At 44.5% G+C, this 14,631-nt stretch overlaps 2 protein-coding genes across 2 annotated transcripts in view; both read right to left on the reverse strand.

The window, feature by feature from the left end:
• The window catches only part of LCK (LCK proto-oncogene, Src family tyrosine kinase), a 31,671-nt gene extending 30,416 nt beyond the window's left edge, over positions 1 to 1,255 (reverse strand). The window contains exon 1 of the mRNA XM_048500418.1: positions 1,150 to 1,255. The gene's annotated coding sequence lies outside the window, so the exon portion shown is untranslated. The remainder of the gene's footprint in view (positions 1 to 1,149) is intronic.
• A 5,352-nt stretch (positions 1,256 to 6,607) lies between these two features.
• Positions 6,608 to 10,870, reverse strand: FAM167B (family with sequence similarity 167 member B). Its single transcript, XM_048501304.1, has 2 exons — positions 10,504 to 10,870; positions 6,608 to 7,698 (listed from the first exon to the last, which is right to left on the reverse strand). The coding sequence occupies exons 1-2, from the start codon at positions 10,807 to 10,809 to the stop codon at positions 7,435 to 7,437; spliced, it is 570 nt and encodes a 189-aa protein (XP_048357261.1). The 5' UTR covers positions 10,810 to 10,870; the 3' UTR covers positions 6,608 to 7,434.
• Positions 10,871 to 14,631: the final 3,761 nt, after the last annotated feature.

The raw sequence follows: 14,631 nt of genomic DNA on the forward strand, positions 1-14,631 counted from the left end.
TTTTCGTCAGCAATAGCCCATGTAATATGATGACAGAGAGAACAAGCTGTGATATGGATTGTTGCCGGTACAAATCTGACATCTTCAATTAACAAACTTGGCAGCCTGAGGCAGGCCACTTAGTCCTACTGTCATCCCTCCATGAATCACTAACACAGCCCTATCTTAAAAGGTTGTTGTAAGAGTTACATAAAATAGACAGTGCTTGGACCACCCTAAAGTGCTATAAGTTGCCAAGTATTACTATTTAGGCCTATGTTGTCAAATATTTCATAGTATTTGCAATTATTTCACGGTTTGCATTGGGCCCCTCCCAAATTTTTCCTTCTGTCGCCTTTACTTTCTTTTCCTCTTTTAATTGTCCCTGATGTATATATTTTGGTACTGATGTCCTGGTATAATGTATATAACCAATACTTTAGTTTGATAAAGGTATTGTACATTACCAGCCAGAGTGGTGTAGCGGTTAAGAAAAGAGGACTCTAAACTGGAGAACCAAGTTTGATTCCCCAGTCCTCTACATGAAGCCTGTTAGGTGACCTTGTGCTAATCAAAGTTTTCTCAGAACTCCCTCAGCCCCACTTACCTCACAAGGTGTCTCTGTTGGGGGGGCAGGGAGGGAAGATGATTGTAGACTTTGAGACTGCTTTCGGTACAGAAAAGCAGGATATAAAAACTAACTCTTCTCATTTGTGTAATAGTAGAGGTTTATTTAATATTCTAATATATATCTTAAAGTGGAGCAGAGGAGATGTAGAAGAAGTCTGAACAGTAGCTTTAAAGGCTTTTAATAGACATTGCCCCCCCTCCCTTTTTTTCAGTTTGCACCCAACTTTTCAACCTAAAAATCTCCAAAGATGCACACAACATATTTGGAACAAGTACATTTGATACAAAATTAAAATCATGATGCAGTCATCAAATGAAACGTATTTGAAAGATGGAGATAACGTCTATTCATAACCTCACAAGACATCTCACAAAAAGAAAATGATTTACCCCATACTCAAGGATCCAGTGGAGCAGATGCAGCAGATCTCCTTCAGGAAGGAATCCCACAAGTGGGGGACCCTCTCCTGAGGTTCAAAACCACCATCCATCTTGTTTCCTTTCTGCATTACAAGAACCATACTGAATTTTGCCACTTACCTGTTACTTAGGAGGCCAGAAACCAACTTTCCTCTGATTCCCAACTTGAAAGGTAGAGATCATTTGATAGAATTCATCTTTTTTATCCAGAGCACAGGCAGCTCCTTCCACAACAGGGCGACTCAAACGATATTCACCTTCTATCTCTCTTGCCGCCTACCCTGCTGATTTCCATTCCTTTGAGGGCTTTGTGCAGAGAGCTCTAGAAGCTTGTTCTCAGCACTAGTGTGACCACAAAAAGTTCCAAAACTGCACCGAAAAACACAAAGGCTTCCTGCCAGCCTCAACCCTGACTCTTGCAATGCAGTTCTAGAACAGGATGGTGCTGTTGGCTCCATCTTGGCCTCTGAATCCACACTATGTGGACCACCCAGGGAATATCTGAGAGTAACCAGTTCCGGTGGTGGGATACAAATAATTTAACAACTGGTTGTTTACAAGCACCATTTTAACAACCAGTTCTGCCAAAGTGTTGCGAACCAGCTGAATCCCACCACTGGGTGTGGTAGACAAAACATCAAACTTCAACTGGGAGATCCTGGTTCAAATGTCCACATGACCACAAAGCTCACTGGGCCATTTTGAGGCAGTTCAGTCTCTCTCAGCCTAACCAACCTCACATAGCTAAGGTTGCCCACTGTGGCTTGGGACATTCCTGGAGTGGAGCCTGGGTTGGGGGAGGGGGAGGGGGAGGATATCCACGGGGTATGCCATAGAGGCCACCCTCCAAAGCAGCCATTTTCTGTAGAGGAAGTGATCTCTGGGGACTGGAGATGAGTTATAATTTCAGGAGTTCTCGAGATCCTACCTGCAGTTTGGCAACCTTAGTGTAGCAGCTTTAAAACTACAGATTATCATAACAGGTTTCCTGGGCTAACGGATGTCTCATTGGGATGAACGCAGTGCTGGATTTAACTATAGGTCTGGCAGGCTAAAGCATAGGGCCTCAAAATCTAGGGGGTCTCCAGCCAATGTGTATAATATTTTTGATGCTGCCTTTCATACACATTCTGTCATAATGCTCTGTAGTCTCTTAACAACCCTTCAGTAATTTTCAATCACTACAGTATTTAACAATAACATTTTATGTCCTTTAGAGAAGGAACTGTGAATTACAGAATGTTAAGCACCCATCATCATCCCCAGCTTTACTCAGTTTTGTTTAAAACACTCTTCCATCTTCCTCTAAGGGTGGGGGACTGGGAGGGGCCATGCAAGTGGAATAGCCTAGGGCGTCTCTACATCTACATTCGGCAGTAGATTAACATTGTGCATGTCATGCCCACACAGAGGCTTTTGTTATTTCCCCGATTCAGTTTCCCCATAGTTAGCATGGTTTTAGTTCATTGTTAAGTCTTCTAAGGGAGGGTATTTTAGTTAGCCACTGTCCCTTTAAGACATTTCCCAATAGGCAGTTTCCTTTCTTTACCCAGCAATCCCCTGTTTTAGTCCTAGCCAGTCAGAGTGAGGTGCTAAGGGTAGTTGGAGACTGGAATATTCGTGATGTACATATTAGTATATGGTGGTCCATAAAGCACAAGTTAAGTTTAACAGCAGTTAGAACTAGACAAAGACTGAAAGAACTGAAAGGAAGCAAGACACAGTGGACTTTCTTGAAAGCTGCCAAGAGAAGACACAGTCTACAAACCTACTCAAGACAAGCAAGTACTCTGATTTAGATAGACCCAAGGGAGAAGTTAGGGTCTTTATTCTCTCCAGTAATAAACCTATTGTTGAACTGTTGAACCTGGCTTGTGCCTCCCCCATCTATCCTAGCCAATTACAGGGCACCAAAAATAGATTCACTTGGGGGGCAGAACAGTGCATTTTTACACCGAGGGCTCCAGTTCTAGAGGGCTTGATGTGACCATAAAACCTCTCTTCTCCTTCAGCTTCTAGCCTGAGGAAGGTTATGGCAGACTTGAATGCTTGTACACACGTTGATGTCATTGTAGCTGGTCTCAATAAAGGAATGATGTGGACCATGGTTTCTTTCTCCATTTTGATTTGGACAATATTGCTGCAAACATCCTTTTGTTCCATGAATCATCCAGCTTTGAAAGTGCTGGAGGACTCTCCTTTTTGTTTCAAGAAGCAAGGATCAACGCGGGTCACTGCTGACGTCCGTAATTGCTTTGACATAAGAGCTTTTTCTTCCCATATAGAGCAGGAAATTCAAACACAGATGCAGAGTGTGGGAGAGAGCAAGTGGGTGGAGGCAGAATAGCTAGGTCAGAAAGGCTAGAAAAGATGACAGTACAAAAGAAATAAAAACGAGAGGGTGGGGAGGGAAGAGGCACCATTCATGTTTTAAACAAAGTACAAAACACAGGTGCATCATGGTGTGTGTGTGTGTGAGAGAGAGAAAGTGGGGGTCCTTTTCTATCTCTGCTTCCTTCTCTTGCCAAACCTAACCTCTCTGCTACTGAAAGGACCACAAAAGTACTGTTTGTGGCTTAAAGAGTCAAAACCCAACAGTAAGGGATAGGGAAGGTAGGAAATGGTGCAAAATATGCACATGTGCCCATTTAATGGTTGCAACCTTCTACTGAGTGAAAAAAGGAATAAAAAGATTTCCAGTTGAATCCCTTAAGATCCCCATTCGGCTATTACAACTGATTTCCACGCAATAAAGATCCGCTCCCCTGGAAAAAATGGCAGCTTTCAAAGGTGGACTATGCCATTATACCCTGTTGTAGTCCAAATCTCCAGATATTTCCTAGGTTCTGATTGGCTGTTAGAGATTTGGTTGGCCATACATTTGCTTTTGGCAGCAGCTGCCATCACAGCACAAGGCTCTTTACTACGTGACAGAAAGGAAGCTATTGCAAGCATTTTATGCCTGGCTGGCTCTGACCTCTGTGGTAGCTATTTTGTGGCAGCCATGGTGTGGCACACGCAAAATAATGCATTTTCAAACCACTTTCACAACTGTTTGCAAGTGGATTTTGCTATTCCGCACAACTTCAAAGAGCACTGAAAGCAGTTTGAAAGTGCATTATTTTGCATGTGCGGAATGAGCCATAACGTCCTGAAGGGGGCTTGTTTTTTTCAAGCTAAGGGGCCTTGAACTTGTATTTTATCACAGAATTAAGCCCACTGAGCCAGAAATATCTCCGTCAGCCAAGAGTTGTCCCAAAGGCTGACAGTCACATAAACTAGAAAGCACAGGCCATGTGCTCCAAAGGGTTTCTTTCAGAGCACACAAGAGAAAGAATGACTAGCTCAGAGGAGCCCTCCCACCAGTGTTTCTGAATGAGTCAGGAGACACCTGCGGAGAGCAACAAATGGGAGATCTCAGATAGGATTGCGGGGGAGGGGGGGCGTTAAGGGCCACACAGCTGCCAGAAGAACCTGAACTGAGTCAGGGATCCTCCACACCATTTTGAAAATGTAAATCATCTTCCAAATATGCCGTTCTGAGGGCCCATGCAGCAAAATGTGGGCTCAGAACCAGACAGAATAAATACCATGCATTTCCTTTCACTCATAAGATGCAAAGTGTCAGTTTGTGAAGCCTCAATTTGCCTCAGCTATCATCAGTTTAAAGGAGAAAACCCTGCTTGGAGGAAGCCGGTTTCTAATAGCAAAAGGACTGGAGCCAGTCAAAGTAAATTGTTCCTTGGTCTGTGAGCCTCAGTTCTGTCTCCTATGTGGCATGCCAAAGTCTGAGGCAACGAGGGGTCGTTCCTAGCACCTCAGCCTTGAGACCCCTTTAACTGGAGCTGTTGCCAGGGATTGAATCAGGAACACTCTGCTTGCAAAACCTATTCTTGTAATAAAATGCAAGTTCGGAGCCCCGTTAGTTTGAAAAAGCAAGCCCTCTTCAGGACATTTTTGTTTTGTCTCCAAAGCATCACAGTTACCTAAACCAGATGCCGCAAATTTGTTGAGCTTGTGGGATTTCCTAACAGGGTGATAACCACTACAAGAAATTTAAACTGAGCAAGCTGTGTAGAGGGGAAAGCGTTCAGTTCCATCTGGGGATGAATAATTCAAGCCCACAGATTAGGGTGAGGCAAGACCACAGCCATGTTGGTATACGTATTAGGCTGCTCAGAGCCTCCCTATTCTAAAATGCCCTTGGTGTCTTAGCCCTATCAACAATGGGGGCAGGGAAGGGACATATGCATTGCCTGACTAATTTGGCGTTAGGCTTGTGTGGCAGGAAGTGCAGCAGAAGCAGAATATCTCCCTGGCAAAGCCATCTGCAGTGTTGGATCTGACTTTGTCTGTGGGCTTCTTTTCTTTCTACTGTGGAGGACTCTGTGCCATCTAGTAGTGTGATGCACCAAGTCCTCCAGAGGAAATAGCTTCTTTAGAGGATGGACACTAAGGCATTATACTGAGGTACCACCCCTCCTCAAAACCCTCCCTCCCCAGGCTTCGATTCACTCTCTAAGAATTTTCCAATCCAGAACTGGCAATACTCATGTCCCTCCATTCATGCAACTGCTGCCTAGCTCAAAAATGGGTCATTTCAGGAAAGAAGAGGTATTGGCCTATTATGCCATGCTCCCACTTGGGGTAGCAAAAAATGTTAGGCCAGTCCTCTGCCTTCCAGGCATAATTCTGAGTTTCCATGTCCAATAGCAGTTTGACCTCCACTAGTTTTCAAGATGTTACACTGAATGCAATTCAGCAATTAACTTTGAACCTTCAAACTCAGAACAAAAGTTTCGGCACAAGATAGAGGATAACTTCCTTTATTTCTGGACAACAGGCCCAGCCCAGTCCCTCCACCCATTGTCAAGAAGGCTAGAAGCAAGTGGCGTCTTTGAAACATCATGCTTTAATAGGCCCACGATGGTGAACAATTACAAGCAGACACACCTATTGTATCCACAAGCTGCTGCTCTGATAGTATTGCAATTTTCAGATAGCAGAATCCAACTGATGCTGGAAGGCAAAGCAGGTAAATTCCAGTGAATATTGCAGCTGTGCTATGCAAGGGAATCTAGTACCCCAGAGAACAGAGTCAGAATTCAAAATGACCTGGACAGGTTAGAGAGCTGAGCCAAAACAAACATGAATTTCAACAGAGATTAAAAAAAATGAAATGCACAAATATCAGATGCTTGAAGACACCTGGCTTGAAGACACTACATGCAAAAGGGATCTGGGAGTCTTAGTAGACCACAAACTGTCAATGGTGTGATGTGGCAGCCAAGAAAGCCAATGCAATTCTGGGCTGCATCAATAGGAGAATAGTGTCTAGATCGAGGGATGTAATTGTACCTCTCTATTCTGTATTGGTTAGATCTCACCCAGAATACTGTGTACAGTTCTGGGCACCGCAATTAAAGAAGGATATTGGCAAGCTGGAACGGGTCCAGAGGAGGGCAACCCAAATGGTAAAAGGTCTGGAATCCATGCCCTATGAAGAGAGGCTTAGGGAGCTGGGGATGTTTAATCTGGAGAAGCAAAGGTTAAAGGGGGAATGATAGCTATGTTTAAATATTTGAAGGGATGTCGTGTCAAAGAGGGAGCAAGCTTGTTTTCTGTGGCTCCAGAGGCTAGGACCAGGAGCAATGGGTTCAAAGTGAAGGAAAAGAGAATCCACCTAAACATCAGGAGCAATCTGTCTACAAGTTGAGAAGGCAAGTACCAGCAGCTAAAGCAAAATACTTGGCTGTCTTGGGGGTTCTTGCAAAGTCATCAAATGACCCCAGCAAAACGAGGCACAAAACAGAACACAGCACATTTGCCAAAAAGCCCCCACCCCCTCCTTCCTACCTGCCATACATAAAGCCTTTCAGGTCCCAGGGGAAATTCCAGTTTTTACAACACCACAGCAGAGCAGACATTTATTCAATTTTCCTGCCTTGTTGCAGAGGTTGTGTTATTCACTGTAATGCTTAATGCACCCATCATGGACATCTGCTTAACAGATCCTGTTCAGGGCAGGATCCAATTGTAATCAACTGACAGCTTTCAAGCTATTAATCGCCCCAAAGTCTTGTCCCCTGGCCCCATTGCTTAATGCAGGCCTTCAGTGGAAAGGGGGCAGGCCCATGTCAAGTTATTTTGTCACCTCAAGCAGTGCTGCAAAAATTTGGTTTGGACCTGACTGATTCTGGCCCAGTCCTAGGAAGAGATGCTAGTTGCTTCCTGTGGCTGAAAGGGAGCAAAACCCCTGCCGCGCATCAAGGCCCTCTGTCTCATGCTATCCCTGACAGTCACCTGGGTGATTTGGCTGGAGAAGAAACCCTGGAAGAAATGCCTGTTCTTTTTCAAAGCACGTGAGGGCCAAAGCAAGGCCTAGGCTGGGACACAGCCAGCCCCTCAGCAAAGGGAGAAACGGCGTGAGTTGATATTCATGCGTGTGACCCCAATGTGTTTGAGGGGCATGGAGAGCAGGAAGGCCGCTTTGGGTGGAATGTTACATAGCAGGTCAGAGTCCTCTTCACAGTCCTCAAGCCCAAAGGTGGCATCGTCCAGCATCTCCTTGTGTTGGTGGCAGGCCTGTTCCACCTTCAGCCGGTGAATCTGGCCACGCAGGCCCATCAGTTGCCGGGCCAACTGGTGATCCAGGGCCTGCATCTCCCGCTAGACAAGAGGGGAAAAGAGGGTAAGGGTTGAAAAGCTCCATACTAAGGTTGGTTCCAGGGAGAAAAGAATGCTTTCCCACTCCCACACCACCCAAAACAAAACCACATTAAGGCATGACAGAATGCAACGTTTATAAATAACTAAAAAATTGACTTGGGAAGGCCAAGCATATGAAGACTTTTTGTTTGTTTTTCAGGCATTCCCTCACTAAGTGTTACTAGTCCTTCTTCCTTGTTTGGGTGTTTTTATACATATGTTTGAACTCACCTGGATGGCCCAGGCTAGCCTGATCTTGGAAAGTAAGCAGGGTCAACCTTGGTTTGTACTTGGATGGGAGATCACTAAGGAAATCCAGGGTTGCTATGCAGACACAGGCAAAACCAAGCCACCTGTTTGTCTCTTGCCTTGAAATCCCTACAGGTGTCATGATGGGATTTGATTAAACTTTCCATGTGTATATTTATATTTTATGTGTTTATATTTATTTATTTAAAAATATTTATGCCCTGCCTATTACCAAGTCTCTATTATGTTTTACATGTTTTAAACTCTCTCTCTCTCTCTGTGTGTGTGTGTGTGTGTGTGTGTGTGTGTGTGTGTGTGTGTGTGTGAGAGAGAGAGAGAGAGAGAGAGAGAGAGAGATGCTTTTTCATGATTGAACTCTTAATATTTGCCACTTTGGGGCCCTGAATAAGGTAGAAAGAAGGCATAAATTAAAAACAAACATACAAATGTTGCAAACACAGGACAGCAAATAAATAGTGGGTAATAAGAACTGCTTTAATTCTTAATAATTTCCTTGTGACATGATAATCTACACATTTTGTACTCACTTTAATACATTGTTTCTCTTTTTTTTCCAATAAGAGCTCTTTTAACAAGTTTTTTTTAATTTAGAAGTGCAATCAGAATGCACACCCAACTTAATTTTAGTGGCTTTCAGACCAAGCTCTTTTATTATTCCTTCTGTAAAATGGGTAGAAAAGTTGTTGGCCTACAAGGCTCTTGTGAAGCCAGATGTCATATAGAATGTAAAGTGATTGGGGGTGAATGTTCATCCCATCTGCCAAGGACAACCACAAAAAACAATGGTTAAAGCAATCAGAATGGATAGAGTGCTTTAGAATGATTAAGGGACTTCACATTCAATAACTTAGCAATCTTCACCACAGCCTTATGAAGTAGCTGGTTATTATTATCCACAAACTGCTGGAGGGAGGGAGGGAGGTTGAGTGATGCAGAGAGCCACCTTCTGAGTTCATGGTTGAGATGAAATTTCAACCAGGGACTCAGGGGCTCAGAGTCTTAGCTACTCCAAAGCTCCAGCACTAACACATTCAAGAGGGAATAGCTGTGCTGGTCTGCTTCTGCCAACAAAAACAGTCTTGTGGCACCTTAAAACAGTACTGAATGCACTGGGACAGAAACCTCTGTTCTATCCTTTTCATGATAAAGATGGCAGAAGCTTTGCGAGTTCATCAGCTGTTCCCTGGACCATCTGTGTTCTAGAATGCTCTGCTTGAGTCCTAGTGCCTACCTAGTTTTGTCCCCAAGGCACTAGGGCCCAAGTGGAGCATTATGGAACAAAGAAAAACCAGGAAATGGCAGATGAATTCACAAATCTCCTGTCATCTTTATCCTGAAAAGGGTATAGGTTAAGGGCAACAGGTCTCTTTGCTGCTGCTGAAACTAACTTCTGGCTACCTATAAGCCAGATAAGAAATACACATCAGGTGACACCTGGTGACCAACAGGAGTGATTCACTCCTGCTTGCTACTCTGCACCTGAATTGAAATTTATTTGCAGTCATAGACCAAAATCATAACCAGAGGTGGGATCCAGCAGGTTCTCACAGGTTCCCAAGAGTAGGTTACTAATTATTTGTGTGTGCCGAGAGGGGGTTACTAATTGGTGATTTTGCCATGTGATTTTTGCCTTAGTTACGCCCCTCCTCTCAGCGGTAGCGCGCAGAACTTGAAGCAGTCTAGCAGGAGGTGCACCAGCGTGCGTGGCAGCCTGCGCCTGCGTGCATTTGTTTCCTTACTAGCGATCGGCGCAGCGGCTGCGTCCTTGCCACAGCCCCGCCCAGGAATGCCCCGCCCAGGAATGCCTGGCCATGCCCCCGTTGTGCCCTGCCCAGCCCCATTGGCGCTACGCCACAGTTTGAATCCCACCACCATGGGAACCTGTTACTAAAATTTTTGGATCCCACCACTGATCATAACAATATCCAACACCTACAAATTACTACAGACTAAAACATCAGATTAACGTAAGTAATAAAATCAACAAGCCAAGGTCCTAAACTATTAAAACATTAAATAAATACATTATTATAAAAGTTAAAACCCTTCCTTATACTTTTTACAAATTATCCAGGCAAATTTAGCAGCCTCATGTGTCACATTTATATCGGTTCCAGCAACCAATACGGAAATAAGAGTCCTCCTGTCTCTACCTCCATATTTATACAAAATAGGATTAATTAACTTCCTTCTTTCCTGGTCTAAATTCTTACAGTTGAAAATAAGATGCTCCAAACAATTCTATAGAACCTGGCATAAACATTCTTCTCTTGGTCTTTTATTGTATTTGCCAATTAAGGCCACTGTTGGCAGGGCATTATGTCTGATTAGCATGAAACTTCTTCGCAGTTCAGGAACATCTAGGTGCTTAATATAAGAAGCACCTTTCTGAATTCAGAGCTGGGCAGTTCCATACCCTCTTTTTTGGACCTGGGGCTCCTTTCCACCACCCTAGGGAGGCAACATTCCATTTCCCCCCATCCCATCAGTACTTACCAGCTCCACCCGGAGCCATTCCAAGGCATCATCAATAGTGGGGAACCCACAAATGGTCTTCAGTTGCTCCTGGGTCTGGGATCCTTCCTCTACCTCTCCAACCTGTTTTTCTTTCAAGGTTTGGAGGGCTCCATCCTTCAGGCTGTTTTTCCAGGATGGGCTCTGCACTCGGGCCTTCCACTCCAGGTAGGAAGGACGGCGTGTTTGCAACTTCAGCTTGGCTGTCAAGGCCTTGACACTGTCCAGGTTCTCCTCTTCCCAGTTGGTCTCCTCTTCCCCCAACTCTTTGAACTTCACAAGGGACATAGCAGAGGTGTGTGGGGGCAGATTACAAACTGACTCATAGCCTTTCTCGGCTGGATATATATACGTGTGCGTATGCGCGTATACAAAAGCTGTTTATTCTTGGAACAATAAAGCTCTTGGAATTTAAAAAAACGCAGGAACTTTAATTATCCAAAGACTTTTTTTAAAAAACTGTATTATTGTCTCCAGCTAGGAGGAGACACCCTGTTCTTTGAAAGGAAGTTGCAGTAAGGACATGCAAGCCAGAAAGAGTGTAAAGTAATTTATCCCACTTGGCACTCCTCCTTTTCCCGACTCTGGTATCAGCGGAGAAAGGACATTGATCCTTCACCCAAGCATGAAATGGAGACAGAGTTGAAAGGTCACTTTGGCAGCTCTGGGGCAATTTTATATCAAATAAAGCCTTTCTTTTACCTACAACAAACATGCCTTGCAACATAGGAAAGTGGCAGCACCCCCTGCTGACTTATTACATAATAGTCATTTATGAACTTCAATGTAGCTTTAGGCTCTTCAGTTAGCCCTATCGCTCTGAATGAGATATCCATCGCAATCATATGTAATGTGTGAACCAGCAGCATTTCCTACGGCCATGCTGGCTGGAAAAAGTGCTGCTGTGGTTGTAGAAATGGCTGTTGATTGCTCTGCTAACTTCCATGTTATGTTTCTGAATGTAAAGGCCTTAGTATAGATAACTTTGAGAGAGTGGTAGGCACCACCATTGGCTCGGTGGCACCAGCCTGGTCGTGCTGCCCATTCAATTGGCAGGTGGATGAGAAAGGAGCTTTTCCTGGACAGGGTCTGCTAGGAAAAGGGCCTACCCACAAACACATAGATGGGCACCAGGAGAAGGCCCATTGGGCACGTTGGTGCCATTATTGGGAATCACTGGACTAGACAGACATATGCATAAATCCAGCAAAGTGATTCTTGGGGGCATGGAAAATAAAACAGAAGTCCAGATGCACTTTAGCCAGGCTAATTTGCACAATGAACCAGAGGACAGGAAAAATTGTTTCCTGCTTCCCCAGACAGGAAAGCGTCACTGAAACCTGGCGCCCAGCAGGCATGATCCACAGAGGCCTGCTGAAATTCTACAGTGCCCATAATAAGCCGCGCCTAGGGCCTAGCTAGAGCTCTCATTGGTTACATACCTCCAACTGGGCCTTAGGGCATCTGGCCAGGTCATTTTTAAACTTATTTGTTACTGCTGCACAGCTGCATTGCATTTAAGGTGGAATGGATATTCTGGATTGGACAGATAGGTGTGAAGTGAGCATTAATGGGGCCTCAGGAGACCATCTGGGGGCACACTCTTCATCTATCTGTCCAAGCCCTTCAGCCCTCATTCCTTTTTAACTCTCCTTGGTATATACACTGACAATCAAAGTCAGTATAACAGAAAAAATCCACCCCAACTAACACTCTGGAGTGGATGGCCATCCGGGCTCATATGAAAACAAAACAGATTCCAGGAACCTCTGAGAATCTGAAATAATGGCAACTTTCCACTTATTCTCAGCTGTCTCTGCAATGGAAATGTGGGTGTATATTTCTAGGCACAGGAATGGAGTCAGTAAAAAGCTCCTATCCTCCAATCTTCAAAGATGAGAAATCTAGATCTAAAACTTTCATACCTCCTTTTCCACTAACACACACACAAATATTCCCTCTCGGGAAGAAGAACCTGTGTAAGCTATCTTAAGTACTGGCTGTGTGGTAAGGCTCAGCTTCCGCCACCTGCACAACAGGGAGAGATCTATGGGGCTGGAACTGGTTCTGTGGTGATAAGAATGCTCTCTGCACATGTGTAGGAGGTGTGCTTGATCATTGGAATTGAATACCAGTCCCAGATCAAACCCTAGTTTGGCCTTGCATGGCCAGCTTTTTTTAAAAGTCTGGGTCGTAAAGAGGCTGTAGACATTTGAATACACATGAACACACCTGATGCTTATTGTGCAAAGGGTTCAGATACTGACTGCTGCAGCCAATAAAACAGAAGAGGCGGTATGCATTTGCATTTATTTTATTTATTTCCTGCTTTTCTCCCCAGCAGCTAAGAACAGAGGTCCCCAATCTTTCTAAGACGGTGGGCACCTTTGAAATTTTGACACAATTTTAAAAATCTACATAGCCAATCAAATCTCCAGTGCCCAATCAGAAACCTTACCATGCAAAAGCCTCACCTGGCCTCATAAACCTTCTAAAATCAAGGCCATGACAATGCCAGGAAAGGTGTAGGTGGGTGCCATGGTGCCCACAGGTACCATGCTGAAGACCCTTGGTTTAGAACAGCATTTTCCTATCTCCATTTTCTCACAACCACCCTGTGAGGTAGGCCAGGAAGAGTTTGTGATGGGCCCAAAGTCACCCAGTGAGCTTCCATGGTATTAGTGAGCATTTGAACCTGGGTCTCCCAGAATCCAAGCCTTACACTGCATTCACTATCCCAGGCCAGACGCTTTCTAGTCGGTTGGCAACACTTATGTGGCTTCCTCTCCTGGTGTGTTGTGGGGAAGGCTCATTTCCTCAAATCATGGGGCAAAATTGCTCAGCCAAAGCCTTATGGGGATGTCAACTCTCAGCTCTTGTGGCCCACAATGCAGTGGTTTGCATTCTGCATGATGGACACATGGGGTGCAGAGCTGAATTTGATGCCTTCATTTTCTCCCCCAAACCTTGAGAACCGCAGGAGACTTTAATTTGAGCCACTCCCTTTGGAAAAGTTAGATATTGTGGTTTGCCTGGCCTGCTTGCGAGAGCATTTTAAAATGCCACAAAGGCCGTTTTGTCTTCTCAGGTGTTGAAATCTCAATTTGAGGGCAATGTGCTTTCTCTGCAACTGCTGTTGGGTTTCTTCTTTTTTTAAAATGATCTTTTAAAAAAAGGTTGTTTCCACTGTTTTAAAAGTGGCAGCGGAATACTTATTTTAATAGCTGATAAAAATTCAGCTTAAAATAAAAGGACACAGATACCTCAAGAGCATGTTTGATACAAAAAAAATTGTGAAGTGCAAATAGTAAGCACACTCAGATGGTCGTTCTACGCACAAGAGGGGCCCCATGGCACTGTGGTAGAACATATGCTTGGCATGCAAAAGGTCCCAGGTTCAATCCCTAACATTACCAGTTAAAGGACCAGGAAATTCATGATGTGGAAGACTTCTTCTTTAGACTCTGGATAGCAGCTGCCTTGATGGACCAAGGAACTGATTCAATAGAAGGCAAAATAAGTTCACAGCACATAATATGTACAGTAAAACCTTTGAAGGATGTACTTTTTAAGAATGCAAGGTTAACACTTCCGTTCTACAGTAAGTTACCCAGAACTCCGCTGTGATCAGCTTCAGGGAGACGTGAAAAGATTCACAGGCCTCCAACCAGTGGTGGGATCCAAAAATGTTAATAACAGGTTCCGATGGTGATGGGATTCAAACAGTGGCATCGCCGCACACACGCATCTCCAGTCCCTATTGGGCAGGGAGGTTGCTTTAGTAACCCCTTCTCGGCACTCAGAAAAAATTAGTAACCACTTCTAGAGAAGTGGTGACAACTAGTTGGATCCCACTTCTGCCTCCAACTCCTCGATTTCACAATTTGGGGCAGCAAACGTTCTGTTCTTCCCCCTTCCATGGAAAACCAACGGGACTTAAGCACAGTTTCACCAGGGCTGGATGGGGTTGCCACGCTCCAGGTGGGGCCTGGAGAGATCTCCTGACACCACAATTGATCTCCAGCAGACAGCGACAAGCTCCCCTTGAAAAAATGGCTGCTTGCAGGGTAGCCTGTATGGCGTTATACCCCGCTGAGATCCCTCCTCTCC

Source organism: Sphaerodactylus townsendi, linkage group LG06 (genome assembly GCF_021028975.2).
Source record: "Sphaerodactylus townsendi isolate TG3544 linkage group LG06, MPM_Stown_v2.3, whole genome shotgun sequence".
Classification (NCBI taxonomy): Eukaryota; Metazoa; Chordata; class Lepidosauria; order Squamata; family Sphaerodactylidae; genus Sphaerodactylus; species Sphaerodactylus townsendi.

Coding starts and splice junctions, on each gene's coding strand:
- FAM167B (XM_048501304.1), bottom strand. CDS start 10,809: ATGTCCCTTGTGAAGTTCAAAGAGTTGGGGGAAGAGGAGACCAACTGG. Junction 7,699..10,503: donor AATGGCTCCGGGTGGAGCTG/GTAAGTACTGAT, acceptor CCTCTTGTCTAG/CGGGAGATGCAGGCCCTGGA.